General features: G+C 38.9%; 2 protein-coding genes across 8 annotated transcripts; one reads left to right on the top strand and one right to left on the bottom strand.

Annotated features, from left to right (window-relative positions):
- Positions 1-3120: 3120 nt before the first annotated feature.
- On the top strand, positions 3121-14447 carry LOC131242053 (agamous-like MADS-box protein AGL65). 7 transcript variants are annotated; one of them, XM_058240428.1, is made up of 12 exons: positions 3121-3503; positions 4280-4472; positions 5611-5670; positions 5800-5818; positions 5940-6004; positions 6091-6106; positions 6210-6271; positions 11192-11288; positions 12012-12059; positions 12167-12294; positions 12936-13293; positions 13991-14153. In XM_058240428.1, the coding sequence occupies exons 2-12, from the start codon at positions 4288-4290 to the stop codon at positions 14000-14002; spliced, it is 1050 nt and encodes a 349-aa protein (XP_058096411.1). In that variant the 5' UTR covers positions 3121-3503; positions 4280-4287; the 3' UTR covers positions 14003-14153. The 7 variants fall into 7 exon arrangements, with proteins under 7 accessions (XP_058096411.1, XP_058096410.1, XP_058096409.1 ...); XM_058240427.1 differs by having other exon boundaries at positions 3121-3509; XM_058240426.1 differs by having other exon boundaries at positions 3122-3503; positions 4287-4472.
- Positions 14448-14859: 412 nt separating this feature from the next.
- LOC131242054 (chlorophyll a-b binding protein 4, chloroplastic) lies at positions 14860-16317 on the bottom strand. The gene is made up of 3 exons (XM_058240429.1): positions 16030-16317; positions 15462-15877; positions 14860-15168 (listed from the first exon to the last, which is right to left on the bottom strand). Exons 1-3 carry the CDS (start codon positions 16230-16232, stop codon positions 15032-15034), a joined length of 756 nt encoding a protein of 251 aa, XP_058096412.1. The 5' UTR covers positions 16233-16317; the 3' UTR covers positions 14860-15031.
- Between the last annotated feature and the right edge of the window lie 2769 nt (positions 16318-19086).

Raw genomic sequence — 19086 nt, 5'->3', positions numbered from 1 at the left:
ATATTTAGCATGTAGCTACTTTTTTATTTGTTTTTTTATATATTTTTTTTTGTTACAAAGGAATCTCTTTAAAACAATTTTCATAAGCTACTTATTCAGTAAGTAACACTCACAATATAATTGTCTAATTACAAATAATCTTTGATCAAGTCAAATCAGTCAAAGTTTGAATGTTTTCTTATACACACCACATAAGACTATACCTAATCGCCTCTCATATTATTATAAACATATTTTCTACATACCACTTTAAGATCTATTGTCCAATGACCCACAATATCTTAGAACTAAATTAATCATATGAAAACAAAATAATTTACAAGAGTGAGTTTCGTCATTCATATTAATCAATCATTCCTATGAGGGATGTAAATCATTTGCTAAGAATTTAGTCCTTGTAGGGAGCTTGATTGGCCATCCAACTTATCATAGTCTACTTAAAAGGCTGACACGTTGATGAATCAAAGTAATCATGCTAGGACCCTAGGTTCCCTCAAATATGAGGATAAGTATAAGGAGCATAAAGGGTAGAAGCTAATACAAATAATCAAATCTAGCTTGAATTTTTGAATCCAATCAATGCATATGTATGCATGCACGACATGTGTGGGGGACAGTATCCTACAATAAAGACTCACCATATGTCTAATAATCAAACGGTGTATAATATCAAGTTATCAACGACGTATAATAATATTATGAGTCCACGATCAACTTGACAAGTTAAGCATACCAATGCGCTTCATACCAAGCTTATCCTACTTTACATTGCAAGGACATGACCTCAAAGAAGTCACTAAAAATATCTTATACCTTTCACCATGCATCTTAAAAATCAGTCCAATCCAACATTCAGTAGGACTGTACTATAGGGAAGGGTGTAAGATCCCGCCTAGAACTCCTAAAGTCATGTGGTGTAGCCTACGTTAGTTGTAGGAGAATTCATTCATCGTGGTATAGCCTGCCAAAGGAGTGGATTGGATGACATGTAAACATGTCCTCGAGCCTCATACATAATATGGACCATTTTAACGGTTGGACTTTCTATCTCAACTGTTTCCAAGGGTGTAGTCCATCTCATGTTGAACATGCCTGAATTTTGCATGGCTCACCTGCTGGGCAAGGTGTATGTAATCCACATGAGCTCATTCTGTCCACATCAGCAAAAGTTTAACCTCCAGACTGTCTACAAAAGTGACACAAAAGCATTTTTGGCCTGGATTAATGCAGTACATGTGATCAGCCATCACCATTATTTATCTATCATTGGAAAATAGGTTCCCCATGACCCAAGCCTTTATGAGCACACAATAATATTTGTGTTATATTCAGTCATTTCATATGTTTGATGAGTTTACTCAAAGACATGAGGGAGATCTAAAACTCAAATGAACCATGTAAGAGAGTTTTGAATGCTTATTATTGAAATCTTAGTAAGCTCGTATTAATTAATTTTCTATCAACATTATATTTTCGTTTTCCCTTCATTCAGTTGGGTATCATAAGGAGTTAGACGTCATCTAATCATTACAGTGGCCCCACACAAAGGTTTTAATTACCAGTAGGTGTCTTCATTTCCACTGTTTCATGTGGTATGAGCCACTTGAGTTTTGATCTCCCTCCTGTTTGGGCTCATAGAAGAAACGACGGTCGAGAGAGGCTATAAGATAAACCTCAGTAGTCCACACAGTTTTAGTCACGTGGCTGTCTAACGTGGGAGCCGTGTAATCTATACACATGAAGCGGTGATAGAGAGGACACGTAAACATTCCACAAATGAAAGAGAATGTTTGCCCGTCTCGGAACTCGCAAGTTCCGGAAATATCATTTTCCATTTCTCGAGACGACCCAAACTCCGAATACGCTTGAGTTTTCAGTATCTGGCTTTCTGCCAGAGGGCCACATGCGTCTGCGATCCAAACCATTGGCACGAAGGCCCTCAGGGCGGATGATGACCCAACGCATTAAAAATGTCTCAGATCGGAAAATTTCAGCCCTTCAAAGGGTGCCTACAGATAGACAGTTAAGAACAAAATTACAGCATAGTGTCATATTCAACCGAAGAAATCCGATTTTTCAAGATGATCTTCTGTTACATTGGTAACATCCAGCACGAGGCCCATCATATCTGAAGTTTGGATCGCTACAGACCGGTTCCCACTTATAGAAGGGGAGTGGTTTGAGTGGATACCGGGATCCACCCAGGTCGGTGGATCCCTACCTGTGGGGCCCACTGGGATTCATGTTGCTTGCATCCAAGCTGTCCATCTATTTTGAAAGCTCATTTTTAGTGCATGGTAAAAAAAATAAAAATAAAAATTGAAGCAGATCCACGTTCTAGGTGGACCATACCACAGGAAATAGTAATGATTGAATCCTCACCATTAAAAACTTCATGAGGAACACGAGAATATTTATTTGCCATCCAACCTGTTGATAAGGTAACAAAGACCTGAATGAAGAGAACATAAAAACTTTTGTGGCCGATGGTAAGCTTTTAATGGCGGATTACCACTGTTTCATGTACTGTGGTCCGAATCTCATTACCACTGTTTCCTGTATTATGGTCCACCAGAGATTTGGATCGGATTAAACTTTTTGGGATCATTCTCTAAAATGAGCTTTCGAAAGGGATGGACGGTGTGGATATAAGGAATATACATCACAGTGGGTCCCTTGCTCAGGGATTCCACCCACTTGGGTGGATCCGGCCATCCACCAAAGCCGCACCCGTTATAGAGATGGACATTTCGAAGGAAACTGCAAAAGTCACTCCACCCTCGCAATACCTCAAAAATCCGCGGGAGCTGATCACAGCCATCGGAGACACTGGATTTCCTGCATCCAGATCGCGTACCATACAGGAGGTGCATGTGTACAATGATCCGAAACAGGCATCAATCCATTGATTGGCCACTAATAAATGCTTTTGATTGGACTAAATACCAATTCGTAACCATCTAAACAAACTGGATGTGAACCATTGCTGACTTATCAAGTTCATCTGCTGCCACCGATTAAAGGGTTTATATTGCCAAACACTGCAACCTCTTGGATTACAGGCCGTAACTATTTGGTCCAGCGAATGAGCGGTTCAGATCTCGTACACATACGCGGTATAGAGCAATAATAAATGCATTAAATCGCACGTGCCACCGTATCGTAGAGTGCGTATCGGGTTGCGTAAAACACAGTGAAATCCCGATCCGTTATGGAAAGTTTCGGTACATTCCTCCGTACGGAAAAGGCGGTCCGCGTGGTCGGAGGAGGTTTCAAACGATCGATTGATTTTCCTGAGGAGGTCGAGGGTCCGGAGCTCGCGTCCGTTGGAATCTCTTGGCTCTCCAATATCATTTCTAACCCTTCCATCTCTCCTCTCTCTTCCTTTATCATCTCCGCTCTTTTTTTCTTTTTCTTGAAAACGATGGTTGGTTTTGGAATTTCAGACGCTTCCCGATTCTCCCGCTCGTTTTAAATACCGATTTTGCAGCTCCGCCATTCATGTAAATGTTAGCTCCATTTCTCCCTTTCTCTCTATACATCTTTTCTCCCATTTCCATTTTCCTTTTCTTTTATTATTGCCTGTATTTTGTTTCTTTCTTTTTTTGTTAGGTTGATTGATGTTTTCTTGTTTAGGGGGGAGATTTTTAATCTGGGTTTTCATTTCCTGTTTATTTTCTCAACTGGGTTTTTCTTATTTTGGAGTTTTGATCCTTTTTGATATGCTTTCGGGCAGATCTACTTGGGGTATTGAAAAGGGTACACTTGATTGCTTATGGCTTCGATCTGGTAACCGGGTTTTGTAAATTTCGGTTTGTTTGCAGCGAGCGATTTGTTTTCCGTATTTCTTCTTCTTCTTTTTTATTTTTATTTTAAAGATCGGTGTTGATTTTGGCCAGCCGTGCGGTGATAATTTCAGTTGGCCTTTGTAGAATTTTGAGGTGTTGGAATTGGAAATTTTGGATTTTATTTGTGGGTCTGGTAGGTTTCGGTTTGGTTTGTGGCTTTTTTTTTTTGGAAATCCTTTTCCTTTTCACCTAATTAGGGATTAGTGGGAGATTGTGGATGAAAGTTTTGGAATTACTTTTGTTGTTTTTGAATTTGGGTTGATTTTTTTTTTTTTTTTGGAATAATTGCATTTATAAACATTTGAATTTGTGTTAATTGTGAGAATGCGAGTAAAAGGATGCAGACTAGATAGTTGAATACCTTTTTTGGGGCACAGAAAGGTTTGGGAGAGGACGGCAAGGGGTAGAAACTAAAAGATTTTTCGCCGAAGTTTGCAGGATGGGAAGGATTAAGCTAAAGATAAAGAGATTGGAAAACACAAGCGGACGGCAAGTGACCTACTCAAAAAGGAGGGCTGGGATTCTTAAGAAAGCTAAGGAGCTATCGATATTGTGTGATATAGATATTGCCCTTCTCATGTTTTCACCAAGTGGAAAGCCCACACTATGCCTTGGTGAACGCAGGTAATTTGATTTATTCTCTTATTGATCAACTGCAAATGAAAAGTGATCTGCTCACTTTTTATTAAATGATTCATTTGTAATTGATCGTGGATTTGAAGGGGAAGGCTTTTCTTTTTAATGCATCCAGCCAACTGCTCGTGGTATATCATGTGCCCCTTTTTTTCCCTTACCACACCTATTTTAGCGCCTGTTTGGATTCAGGATTTCCACAGTAATGTAATGAAAAAGTACAAGCATTACAAATTCCTTTATCTGTCTCCTGAAAACATCTTCATTTGACTGACGATTGTGCCATTCGGTTTATTGGCAGTAAAATCACAGTGATGGCACTTTTCCATTACTTTAATGTAAAATCATCAATTCCATACACCAATCTACCCGTTTGGATTTGAGATTACCACAGTAATGCAATTGAAAAACGCAATGATGACACTTTTCCATTACTTCAATGCCAAATCATCAAACCCATACACCGATCTGCCTGTTTGGATTTGAGATTACCACAGTAATACAATTGAAAAGCACAATAATGGCACTTTCCATTACTTTAATATCAAATCATCAAATCCATACACCGATATGCCTGTTTGGATTTGAGAATACTACAGTGATGCAATTGAAAAGTGCAATGAGTTTTCTATTGCCAACTTTAAGGATTTTCTAATCTATCATAACAACCCCACTCAATCATTCTCTCAAACAGGTTTTGGTTGGTTCTTTGGAAGTAAGCGAACATGAAAATTTGCACCATTAGAACCTCTCTCTTTCTCTCTGTCTCTCCCTCTCGCCTCTCTCCCTCTCCCCACCAGTTTTTGTATGAACTGCCATTGCACCAATTTATATATATATATATATATATATTCACAAAATGGCCACGTCTAGTGATTTTTCGGTTGTTTTCAATTCATGTTGTTTTTATTTCCACTTAAATGGGTCATCCCATTAAATTTCCATCTGTTTGAGGTTGTCTTCTCAAGAGATATCAAGAATTCCATGAGCTGAGCCTCTTTCCAATAAGTAGTTCGATTCAATTTTGATATACTGTCTTCTAACTGAAAATTCTGCATCTCTTCATGTTTTGTCTTGCTTCTAGTATTTTAACCTTCTTCTTTTCTTTTTTTCTTTTTTTTTTTTTCAGCAATATTGAAGAGGTTATTGCAAAGTTTGCTCAACTCACACCACAGGAGAGGGCAAAAAGGTGCTGCCAAATTCATTTTAAATTGTGATAATTTATTTAATTAATCGGTATGGTTTATATGTGGATGGTCTCAGAGTGTGTGTGTGTGTTTTTGTTTTTGTTTTTATCATTCTTAATTTTTTGGAACAGGAAACTAGAGAGCCTCGAAGTAAGCCATTCTTGTCTTGTGGCCTTTGCCCAGCACATTGTTTCAGTCATTTGGGTTTTGAATAATGGATCAACAGATTACATGTTCATACAATACTTTGATGTTTTCTTTGAGAATGTAGGCACTGAAAAAGACATTCAAAAAGTTAGACCATGATGTCAATATACAAGACTTTTTGGGTACAAGGTATGTGCTAAATTTCAATGAAGTCAGTACTTTCTCCATCTGAATCAGCTGAGATTTCTGATATTATTGATTTTTTTTTTTGGCAGTACCCAGACAGTTGAGGTATGCATCACAAAATATATAGCTTTAAATATCATGTTGTCTATTTAAGCATATTTTCCTCTTCATTATCTTCACTTATATGTTGTGTTTTCTCATTGAATAGGAATTGAGTAACCAGTCAAGGCTATTGGAATCTCAACTATCAGAAATACACAAGAGACTGAGGTGCTAACCCTTTCATTCCTTATCATTAACATTGGGGGTATTTATTGATTTGATAGTGACTAACATTTTACTAGTAAATTATCTGTATTACTGAAATCATTTATTTATGAAAGCCCATTGTCAGGGACCAGTCATTCCCAAGGGACTAAATCAGGGACTTAGTCATATTTTGCTCATTTATGTGTAGGGTATGAGGATGCTAGAAACCAAATAATTGCAACTCTTGTCCAACGTGGGCCTTGGATTCTTGGGGTTTTTTGCAGGGATTCTTGTTGACCAATGTGAACCAAAGCTTTATGATGCAGGACAATTAACCACTTGCTCTAAAAGCTCGAACTGTTAGAGTATGGCGAATTAATTCCTTTATCTCATAGCGCGGGCCCCACATCTCATGGGTTAGAACCTCGGCCGAACCCCATTCATGGGCCCCAAATCACATGGGCCGCCCACCCTGAGTGTGTCCCCGCATCTCACTGGCTACCCCACTCAAGCCCGGTGTGAAATGTGCATTAATCACCCCTGGTAAGGAGTCTCGAACACGAGACCTCCGTCGTGAGCCCCAAATCGCATGGGTAACCCACCCCGAGTGTGCCCCTGCATCCAATAGGCGACCCCACTCGAGCCAATGTGAAAATGCCCCTGCATTACTTTAGGTACCACTACAAGGAGAAAGATCATTTAGAATCAATGATTGCAATATTAATAATATTGGCATCGCCGGTCATTTTTACGTCATTTTCTTTCTCTTCTAATCTAAACACATTGTGGGTGCATTTCGGTCTATCCTTTGCAATCTTTTGGAAGAAAAACAGAAATTTCAAACCGGAATTAAGATTTTTGTGGATTTGAGGTCGATTTTCATTTGGTGAGTGATTTTGTATTTTCATTTTCTTTTCTTAAAAAATAAATAAAAAATTAAACCATACAAAATCAGTGCCAAAAGATTAGAAATTCTTGATTCTTCATGTTTTGCATTGAAAATTAAGGATTTGAACCTTCAATTTTGAGATTTAAGGGTAGGTGATCCGATTTGGGGGAAATTGGAGAAAATTTGAAGTTTCTGCAATTTCTCCAAACTTTGTTGCAATCTTACTATCAAAACACAAATCAAGTATGTTTTAGGCCTGATCTACTGATTCATGTAGTTTTGGTGATTTTTTTTGGAAAATATTATTTTTTAATTAAAAATAATAAAAAAGTTTTTTTTTTTTTTTTTAAAAAAAAAATTCCAATTCTATCAGCGTTCAATTAGGCCCAATTTCAGATTATGTAGGAGTATTTGATGAAATCATCATCACATACACTCAAAATTCGAAATTTGATAGTAAGTGGTCCAATTTGGAAAAATTTTCAAAAATTTCGCAATTTCTCCTAAGTTGGTTGTAATCATATTGTCCACACATGAAATCAAACATGTATGAGGCCTAATCTACTGATTCATGTAGTTTTGGTGATTTTCCCAAAAATACTAAATAATAAAAATTTATTAAAAAATATTTTTCCCTTTTTTTTTTCTTTTGTATCAGCGGTCAATTAACTATATTGTTAGAGCATTTAAGGATGTAGATGATGATTTTGAGCCACCACGCAACTCTATGTGGGTTTGAGCCACATCCACACACACCATTCACAGATAAATTCCTTAATTTGTTATTCTTGTTTTGGTTTTTAATGTATTGGTTGTTTCCATACATGTCTTCTTAAAATTTTCAATTATATGAATTGACTTTGAATATAGTTGCATCAATTCAGTCAAACAACATATAGCTTAGTAGTCTTTACAAAGGAAACCTATTACGTGCACATGTTTTTGTGATGTTATGATTTAAAAGTGTGTATTAATATTATTTATTTATTTATTTTAACAATCCCTGAAGTTTTATCGAAAAATTCAACCAAAATTTCAAAATTTCCCAACAACAGCGATACATTACTCGATATGACTGATATATCCCCTATGATTACCAATATATATCCATATCCCAAGGGTACGATACCATGTGTGATACTGATACGGTAAACACTGTTTAGAATTAGAATAATCTCACTGTAAGACTAAAAGAGAAATGTATCTGTCCTTACATGGGCCCCAATGCTTATCATACAAGAGAGGTTCTCATGCGTTTTTGATAGTTGTGGCCAAGTAAATTATGAATGCCATTGTGGGCTTGATCCTCAAAATGCACACTCTGTAAACCCCACATGAATGGGAGTTAGCCATATCTACCACTTGCTCTAATGCATCAAACATGTGCTCTAATGCACCCCATGGTCAGCGACGATGGCAATTGGCTGGTCATCCCCATTGAGTGAGATGTTGAGCAACACATCAAGTGCCTAAATCATGGCTATTGTTGGTAGGTGATGCTTTATGCTATTACTTGTCAAATGGTGTGGTACGTACAATGTTTTAAATATCGTTATCGCGTAATGTATCACACCCTTGGGATATGGATACATATAGGTTATCACATGGGATATGTCAGTTGTATCGCGTAATGTATCATTGTTGTTGGGAAACATAGGAACATCAGGAAATTGGTCGAATTTTTCAATGAAAGTTCAGGGATTGTTGAAAAAGACATCAATACACACTTAGGAATCAAAACATTACAAATAAAAGGGCACATGATAGGGGTTTCCTTTGTATGGGGTCCTAATATATGCACTTTCCAACTGAATTGATGCAGGTATATTCAAAGTCTATTTATATAATTTAAAAATGTAAGAAGACATTTATGGAAACACAAGCAATACATTCAAAAGAAAAAGAAGAATCATAGATCAGGTTACGACGTTACGTACATGTTTAGTTTTGTGTTTGGATATAAAGATTGCAACTAATTTGTGAGAAATTGAGAAATTTCAATTGTTCTCAATTTTTCGCAATTTGACCCATCTCCCCAAATCTTGAAATCAAAGTTCCAAATCCATGATTTTTCATGGAAAACATGAAGAATCATAGATTTGTAACCATTTGACACTGGTTTAATGTGATTTACAGCAAAAACATGGATCAAAAATTGAAAATGTTCACTAGATCGAATAGGTGGGATATATCGGCACCACCTGTGCGTTTCGTATCGCACATGTGGGATACAAGATATATCGTGGGATATATGTTGATATTGTCGATATTTAAAACACTGGGTACATGTAGGATAGACATTGACTCTTGAACCCCATCATTCTTAAGGCTCATAAATTTGCCTTTTTCGTTGATGGTGGTTATTTGGTGGAACTTCTACCTTACCCCCTCGAGGTTGAGTTCCATTTTTCTGTGATGCTTCAATGGTGTGGGTAGCTTGTTGGAGATGTTGCTGGGGCTTTGCACAAGGGGTGCCTTGAAGGCAGCAGGGCGAGTAACTATGTGCTGCAGAAGGGGTGGGTCACACAAGGAAAGGAGGGGCTCTTGTGAGGCAAAGGAAAGATAAGGCGAAGGAGGAATGATGCAAGGAGGATTCTTACTTCTTACATGGTTGGCTGGTTAGAGTAAAGGAATTTCATGAAGGATTGAGGGATCTTGATGGAGCGGGATGAAAATAGAGGTCTTGAACTAACACCTTAGCCCTAGGTGGTGACTCTTACCATAGCTGTACTAGACATGGCACAAGCTTGATGGGGGCATGAGAGTGATTGAGGAAGGGAGACTATGTGGGTAAGGTTGTCCTAGGTAAGTGTCCTCAACTCCACATGGAGCTGTAGGTATAGAAACAACAATCTTAATCATTATCATTGTCGTCTTAACTTCTAGCAATGCTGGATCAGCTTTTAAATGATCGATTGCAAAGGTTTTATAATTGGTTTCCCAGAAGACATCAACCGTACTCGGGCTCTAGAACTGGCTATGGCAAAAGCTCACATACTACAATACCCTGGAAGAAGGAGAAGAAATGCCCGTCTTTTAAATCCTTGTAAGCAGGCAACAGCGTACATAAAGACTTTCCACTACGGTAGCCATGATCGCTACAGAGACTGTTCCATTAATGATTTTAATGATCTCTATATTTTAAGGTCGGAAGATGGAATATCCAAAGTGTTTCTTGAGGACAGAAATAAAATTAAGTCTTGAAAACATATTGTATACTTGCACGTGCATTATATTGTGTTCCTTTTTCCTGTTATGTTCATTGTCAAGATTTTTTATGTTTAATGTTACTAGAGATGTCATAGAAATCAGATTAGATGGGTGCTTAGGTTTGACAAAAAATTCCTCATAACTAATGCAATCATCTTTTCTTAGGTTGGTATATGATCTGAGCCAAGCAAGAAAAGTCATCTCTATATTTCACTTTTAAGAAACTATTAAGTGCAACTCATCAACATCATCTAAGCCTTATCCCAATTAATTGGGGTTGGCAGTAAGTGCAACTATTATTGAGACTGCAGTGTCTTTGGGTGTTTCTTTGTTTCTTTCCTAATGGATAGTGTTCTTGTTATCTCCATATTATTGGTTAGCTTTCATGCATCATTTAGGGCCTACTTGCATAGGAAAAGAAAATGCAAAGGGGTTTTGATTCCCTTCTGTTGTTGCTGATAGTTTCTGAAAGGCTCCACAAGCCACATTGGGTTCTCTTCAGTTTTGTGGATAGAATTCCCACTAGTGAGATTATTTTCCTTCGACACTCCGCTGAAAGGAAATGTGTCTCTTCTGCAAGCTTTTTCCTGCAAAATGAAATAAAATGTGGAAAATTGTCAGAAGTGTCAGCAACGGAAATATCTTCTGTTTTTTACAGTACAGACAGCACCTTAGGATGCTGGCACTGGTTAATGCAGTATTCCATGTCACTCATCTATAGGAAGCTCTTGCTTCACAATGTCTTGCTCCTGAAGTTCTTATTCTGAAAGTGTACATATGCAGTCATCATGCCTTGTTAAATCCGATTATTCAAACTGTATCTTATTGTGGTGTTCTTTCAGCTATTGGACTGATCCGGATGAGATCAACAATGTAGACCATATTAGGGTGCTGGAAGAATCTCTCAAGGAATCACTTAGTCGAATCCGGACACATAAGGTATGCCTTTACTATTGGGTTATATGTTTTGCACAGTGTGTTGTGCTTACAAGCTTGATGTGCATATTTGATTTCTATTTAAGAGTTTGATTTGCATCTTTGGAATGGCTTATGGTGTATATGCATGGAATTTCTTTTGGTTATTCTGATAAGATGGGCTGGACCAATACTTTAGGATTTTAAGATGACTGCCACCATTAATTAGGGCAACATAGCTCTGAGGAGACGTCTGTAATTAAATGATCTTGGTGATTCCACTATACACATGGCCCAGACTCATTAATCCTGGTCTGCCATGGAAGGTTCTCACCACTGATTGGATGATCCCAGCAGTGTGATCTTTTTACCTGCAAATGTAGGATTAAAAAGGAAATGAGCACTGCCCCACAGTCCAGGGTAAAAATCCATTAGTCAGATTGAGTACTATCTAATCTGTGTAATTTCAGTTTCTGGCTGATCGAATAGGATCCATTCTTTGGACGATACTGAATAGAACACTCTTTGGCCTGTTGTATTTTTTAATGGTCTTAATTATTCTCATCTATTATTATTATTATTATTATTAATTTTTCATCCTAGTAAGGAGTTGTTGTTCCTCTCTCTCTCTCTCTCTAAAAAAAAAAAAAAAGAAGAAGAAGAAGAAGAAGAAAAAGAAAGAAAGGAGTTGTTCTTCTAGATAGCAGCTCTATACTGCATATTGAATCCATTCGTAATGCTTGACAGGAAAATTTTGGGAAACAACAGCTTATGTCACTAGAATGTTCTGCTCAGGTTAGAAATTCTGGATAAAATCTAGTCCCAATTGCTCATGGGCATGGATAATGCAAATGTCTTATATTTCTAAAAAAATAGTGATTGATACTATCATGATTTTGTAGTTTCAGAATGGGATGCATGTACCGTTAGTAATGGGTGGTGAACAACAAGCGCAGCCACTATCATGGTTTCACAATAATGATGGTCAGCATATGATGATGTCGGATGACCCAAATTTGCTGCCTCAAAGGTTAGTGTTCTATTTAAGAGCCTTATGATGGTACAAGTGCGCCCACCTTTTTTCTCTTTTTCGTCGTGTGCTTTTTTCACTGATGCACCCCCCATGGCAATGATTGAATTGGAAAGTCCAAGCAATTTCAACTAAACATTTTTGGTAATTTAGATAACCGCCATTTATTTGGGGTTTCCATTTTGATTATGGCCAAAATCAGTCTTTCGTTGTAATTTAAGTTCAAGGCTCAGAAACCTACCGGTCAATTTGGAATTTCATCTAGTTGACCCAATTTATCCAGCCTTCAGTATGGAAATCCAAATGCTGATTTAAATATTCCAAGTTTTTTAAAATATGATTTGATCCATAAAATGGATGCGATTTCTTAAAACTATCGATCGCTATGTATCCTTTTGCAGCTTTATATGCTATTTCAGGAATCTTGATGCAAGCCTTTGTTCATTGAAGCAAATGCAGCATTGCAGCTCATCTAAATGATTTTATAGGATTTTTCTAGCTGCCCTTGCTTAGATCTCTTGATTCTTTGCAGCGTCAGGTCCTAAGATTGCTTCTTTTCTCCCACTCTGTTGCTACTTCAGGCGACTAAGTTGTCTGAGATTGATCATTAACCTGATGGGCGTAACTGTGTCCTGTTTTAGGGATATAGACTGCTCCACGGGCACCTCTGATCCCAATTATTTGGGTTACTTTAGCACGGGAAAGCAAGCGACAATTGATAGTTCAGGGCAAGAAGGTGCTTTGAATGAGTTAAGCAGAAACGAGTGCTTGAGGCTGCAACTAGGTGGCCAGTACCCTTACCAACCATACAGTTTCAATTTGCAGACTGAAAAGAAACTCAAGCCGGAGGCAGAACTGAACATAGAAGGTGCTAACTTGGTTTATCAAGTTAATGGCTTCAAACAGCCTAGGCCTGCATATGATGCCAGCCATTATAATTGGGCTTCCACATCTGGGCCTTGTGCAGTTCCCCTGTTTGATGAGCACTCTTACCCCCAGGTGAAATCCTCACTGTATGCTCCTGTTCTTTGGTTCATTTTATTTGCAATCTATTTAACAAGGGCACACCAACTTTAGATGCATGTTGAAACACATCTACATGATATAATCAGTTTGCGGGTGGTATCTCAACACTCCAAACATGCAGGCCTATGGTTTAGTAATCAAGACCATTGATAATAGGTCCTGTGTGAATAGGAGATGCTCTTTGGATCTCCAAGATTGGAGTATTCCAACCCTCCAAACATGTGTTGAATCTGCACCATCATGATCTTTCCATCTTATTTTCCATTTGTAAGCCATTGATAAAAGGATTAGGATCTTCCAATCTAGACAATTTGAGGCATCCACCATTCATGACGGGTCCCATAAGATCAACGGTTTGGATCACTAAACCATGGTCTCACATGTCCTTGCAATCCACAGAACTGTACTATTGCTAATGTGTAGGAGTAGGGGCATATGGTTCCTCTTGGGTGAAACCTTTTTGCATCATTCCTCCTTTGTTTTTCTGCTTCTGGTGCATGTATTGGATGCTTTGCTTGATTTCAATTTGCAAGCATGCTTTTAAATTTTCGTTGTTATTTTGATTGTTCCAACCATCATGATAACCATTGTGATGCTGGCTCGTTGATTCTCTTGACTGCCTCTTAGCTGAAATCCCCATTGTGATGCTGGATCATTGATTCTCTTGCAGCACCCAAACTGAATTTCATGATTTTGGCTTATTATCTGCTTCTAAAGTTGCCCATGGGCTTTTGATGGGTTCCATCTCCAGAAGGTTTTGTCCAAGTACTCTATTCATCGATGAGATATGCGGATGCAACCATAATGTGATTATTGTACATGTACAAACCTACAAGGACCTTCCGCCAAGCATAAAGAAGGAAGCGTGCTGATTTTTAGTGCATCCAGTGTAGACATTGGATATGCAGAAATTTGTAATATTGAATCCATTGTATTATACATCATATCCTATCTAGCTCCTTCAGTTCTTTGCCTTTGTAGTTAGATTACTTAGTATAGGACGGCATCCTTACATTCTTCTCAATGACGATATGTAAAGTGAAATCAGATATTGACATGTCATAGATGTACAAGCATTCTTTCTCTGGGCTCTTATATTCATTTCATTCAGGTGTGCTTGGAATTCATTTCCTCTCTTTGCATTTGGCAATGTATTGTTTAGATATGTCGCGAATTGCAGGTGAAATGGAGATTCACATGGAAATTGGTTATGTTTTTCTTTCTGTATTTGGGGTAGTGGTGCATAAAATGAACCAAATGAAGTGGGGATTGGCCTCCATAGCAAGTGAAACAGAGATTTGCATGGAAACTGATGTTGATCTGTTTCCTACTGTATTTGGGGCAGTGCATAAAATGAACAGAGGATTTGCTTTCTTTCTCTTCCATTCCAGACAATTATCCGTTTCCTTGCAAGAAGGCGTGAGGTCATTAGTTCTGCAGAAGAGCCACCCACATGACATCCAATAGAAATAAGCATGTCATGTGACCATGGTCCAACAAGATTTGTATTCTAGAGAGACAATGCATAATAAGACAATAGAAATAAAGCAGATGGCAATACATCACTCTTCTAGTACCCCCTGTATATTTATAGATTATTTTACATTGAAGATCATCGTCCCACAACGAAAGCCATCCATTCATTCATCCATGGTTACGAAAAGGAAAAAGAATCCATCTGTCCGGCCATCTTTCCATCTCTGTTGCTTCTCTAGACACCGTTGAATGTCTGGACAATGGTGTTGTGCCATGGGTCAGAAATGTGCTGTAGGAGGTTCTCGAAAGGTCCCTTTCCAGTCACATTGTGCTGCACGATAAAACCCAAGAACGCCAACATTGCCAATCTCCCTGCAAAATGTATCACCCCACACTCTCATTACTTTTTCAATTCAATCTTCTAATTCATAACTCAAATCAATCATCTAATGACTCTCTACAAGTCTTTTCAGCTCTGGTTTCTGTTATGTTATATCGTGTTGGGCTAAGGGTGCATTTGGTTGCACCAAATTAGACTGGTTAATCAAGAAATTTCATGATATTTAGCAACCAAACGCACCCTAAACCTTGTTATTTGGGAAACTATATCCACTGTTCCTGTCCAACAGCAGAGTAAATGAAAAAAAGAAAGAAGATGATGTTACCATTGGCGAGTTCCTTCTCCTTGGCCTCGAGAGTGGGTTGGAAATTGAGAGGGTTGAAGATTGAACCTGGGTATCCCAATTCGTGAGGAGGCAAGCTGTAGTTCTTGAAGATGGGATCTTGGTTAACGCATCCTGGGTTCTTGATATCTTGCCACCTCCTGATCTCGACGTAGTGAAACAAGATGAACTCGATCACAAACAGGGTCGATGAAGAAGCAAAGTATTGGGCTTTGCCAGCATCATACCACTGTGGTGCATTGATTATACCAAACTTGGTCAAAACTTCAGGCAGAAGCATCCCGACCACACCCAACATCGCCCACCGTCCATTGACAAGCTCTGCCTGTACATACCACCTCAAGTTCTCCGGGTCCTCAGCGAGCCCAAGAGGGTCGAACCCATTGTCACCAGGGAGGCTAAAGGCAATAATAATAATAATATATTAAGATCAATTAACATGATAATAATAATCGATGATAATTGATAAATGAATTTAGTGGATTCAATTCCTCATTATCATAAACTAACTAGGAATTTTTTTTTATTTTTTATTTTTAAAGAAATGTACCTGCCATTGAGGTAACCAGGTGACGCCAAACCCGGCAGCCATTCGCCTTTCTTCGCTACAACTTTGTAGGACTTGAATGAGGAAGTGGACGTCTTAACGGCGAATTCTCGGGAAAGTTTGCCGGAAGAACCAGTAAGGAATCTGGATTTCGAGACACATGGCTGGAAAGTGGCGACGGATGCCTGCGTCGTTACCATAGCCATTCTTACTAGTCTGAGAATTCCGGCTTAGAAATGGATTTCCGGCAAATGGCTACAAGTGTGTTTGGTTAGAGGGTGGCATTGGTGTCTCCTTTGTATTTCATTCCACTGCCTATCTTGTGGCTCAAAATTCATGGATGGAATGGACGTTTGGATTTGGTGCTTTGGGAATGGGAGGGTTAAGATCTAATGTGGCATTGAAGTAACCAATGAGAACCCTTCGGTCCTTATCCCTACTTATCTTCTTCCCAAATCCAAAAATCTATCCATGGGATGCTATTGGGCAAGAAAAATCATGTGGGGCTCATAAAACTGCCAGATGGGCAGATTCGTGTTGATGAATGGCGACTTCGTGCCTTGGTGGAATCTGGCTGGCAAATGGGCTTCCGACAAATGGCTGGCTGAGGTTCTTTCACGGTCAGAAAAATCAGGGGAGCTGCCCAATGCATTTATAGCGCAAACCAGGTGCTGGAGAAATTTGCGCGGGTGATTGAAGAGGGAATTCGCACAACACGTGCTAACGTGGCAAGCACGTGTGAGATCCAGGCCCCAGTCGTTCGGTAGAACTCACCACGAATATGACAACGCTCAGTAATCAGATGAGGCCAATCATCATGTTGGGCCAGATTTGTCTGAGTAGACTTGATGGTGGTCTATACTCAACACACATATTTGGGTTATCTAATTAGTGGACCATTTGTTTTTTGGACCCTAGCATTTTTCCGATGTGATCCACCTTATGAGTGGGCCGGATCTCATACCCGTCTCTTAAATCAGCACCTGTCCCCTGAATTGCCTATTCAATATTTCCTTGCGTGAATCAGTCAGCATTTTTCCGTGGAGGTGCGTTTGGACCACATGAGGGAAAGGGAGCGGATTAGTTGCGACGTTAGTGGGGGTTGCCCTGACCGGGGCCCTATCTTTATGCATGCGTTGTACATCCACGCCGTCCATCAGTTTTTTTCCAGATCATTTTAGGCCATGGTCCAAAAAAAAAAAAAAATGAAGTAAATCCAAATCTCAAAGTGGACCACACGGTTGGGATTAAATTGTCACCATTAAAAACTTCCTGGGGCCACGGACAGGGATATTACCCGGGTCACACCTAATCCGCTCCCAAGGAAAGGGATTCAAGTAAAAGAGGCGTCTCTGGTCCGTGGCGCCAGAGAGCTGGCTGCCAGTCCAATCCATGATGACCATTGATAGGGCTATGTTTCTGCATTAATGGGCGATCTTGACCGTCTCTTATTGATCAACCGTCTGGATTTCTCCCAGGGTTGGATAATTTGATCGGTCATACCAGTGGACCCTACAAAATTGTGATTCATTTAAAATCGTATAAGAGGTGTGCTGTAACTGTGTCACCCCACACAGTATTTTAGTTGGCCAATGATTGTCAAATTTGTGTGGGGCCGACAGTTTTGGTGGGTTTTAAACCCCCCAACCCTCTAAACTATATAAACGGGATTGGGTACCAACCCTACACACATTAGAACCCTCTTCATCTTATCTGTGCTTCCTTGATGTAGGACTATTTTGACCTATTTAAACTGGTAAAAATCAGCTAGCAAGCAATATGAAATTTTTTATCTAGATTTTGACTTGTTAACTTAATTGGTTGATCGGTCAAAACCCTTTGAATTTTGTTGATTTTTCTTTTGGCTTCTTATGGTCCATGTGTGTTAGGAATGTACTTGATCAACGTCTTACATCAGAACCCTCCACGGGAAAAAAAAAAAAACAAAAAAACTCATCATCAAATCTGGTTCACAATACGTGTTTAACTTCATCGAGTTCTTAACTTCAAGTGCCTACATTTCTTAGTCTATTCCTTGTACTCTGCAGCAGGCTTTTTAAATTTCTCCTAGATATCAACATTTATATTTGCTACCCAAATTATTATATTCTTTGATGCAACACTCATTTCAGATAGTTTAGATGATGAAAACAAGTCAAGAGCAGGTTTAGGAACTTGCAACCTCAAATTGGACTTGATCAATAGATTGATTCTCCGTGTTGTTGAAAATAGACTCAACTAGATAAAGACCAATCTCATGTATAGGGGACAATTTGTCATAAAGCTTGACAAGCAAAATCTCATTGAACTCCTGCAACACTGGCTTTACATCTTATAGAATGATTACGGACTCTAAGTCCGCTTTCTTTTCTACTAATGACAATATCACTCTCATCTCGTCTAGGTGCTTGACGAAATCTCTCGCTAATAAACAATGAGATTTTTCTACACAACTCATCACTGATTGGCTATCCTCGTCTCTCATCGACAAACAATAAGATTTTTTTGCATGATCCCTCATCAATTAGCTATTCTAGTAGCAATTTTGGTATTGTTGGATAAACACATGATCATAACCGCTAAGGAGGAATCGCGCGCACAACAACTGTTTCATTCATGGTCACATGTGGATTGACACCTTCATCTGTCTTGTCCGCGCGAGTTGAAGCTGCTCCCATCAATCTGAAGCTTCACACTCCAACTTGTAGGACACACGTTTAACTTTCTTCTCTTCAGCGATGTCCATATAGTTGAAGCAATGTTCGACTTTAAACAACCAATTGAGAGAGTCTTCGATTGGAGTTGGTCATTGAAGCTAGGAAGATTGACTTTCATAATGAATTTTTGATTCGTTCGATATACGCGGTCGTCGCCTCATCCAGATGTTGGAAGATCATGTCATCGATTTCCTCATCGCTGGATTCCACATCCTAAAGTGTAATTCTGCGATTCGCCACTGACATTGTCATATGATAAGCGCAATTACAAATTTGACGTGGGGAAGGATGCGATGAGGTCAATCACTGTCTTCCTCAATCAATAAATACCTCGAATCCATAA

This window comes from Magnolia sinica, chromosome 4 (genome assembly GCF_029962835.1).
Source record: "Magnolia sinica isolate HGM2019 chromosome 4, MsV1, whole genome shotgun sequence".
Classification (NCBI taxonomy): domain Eukaryota; kingdom Viridiplantae; phylum Streptophyta; class Magnoliopsida; order Magnoliales; family Magnoliaceae; genus Magnolia; species Magnolia sinica.
Note: the sequence above shows the minus strand (reverse complement) of the source record. Positions and strands in the feature narration are given on the sequence as shown.

Coding starts and splice junctions, on each gene's coding strand:
- LOC131242054 (XM_058240429.1), bottom strand. CDS start 16,232: ATGGCTATGGTAACGACGCAGGCATCCGTCGCCACTTTCCAGCCATGT. Junction 15,878..16,029: donor CCTGGTTACCTCAATGGCAG/GTACATTTCTTT, acceptor TATTGCCTTTAG/CCTCCCTGGTGACAATGGGT. Junction 15,169..15,461: donor GGAGAAGGAACTCGCCAATG/GTAACATCATCT, acceptor TACATTTTGCAG/GGAGATTGGCAATGTTGGCG.
- LOC131242053 (XM_058240426.1), top strand. Junction 4,473..5,610: donor CTATGCCTTGGTGAACGCAG/GTAATTTGATTT, acceptor TTTTTTTTTCAG/CAATATTGAAGAGGTTATTG. Junction 12,060..12,166: donor CACTAGAATGTTCTGCTCAG/GTTAGAAATTCT, acceptor ATGATTTTGTAG/TTTCAGAATGGGATGCATGT.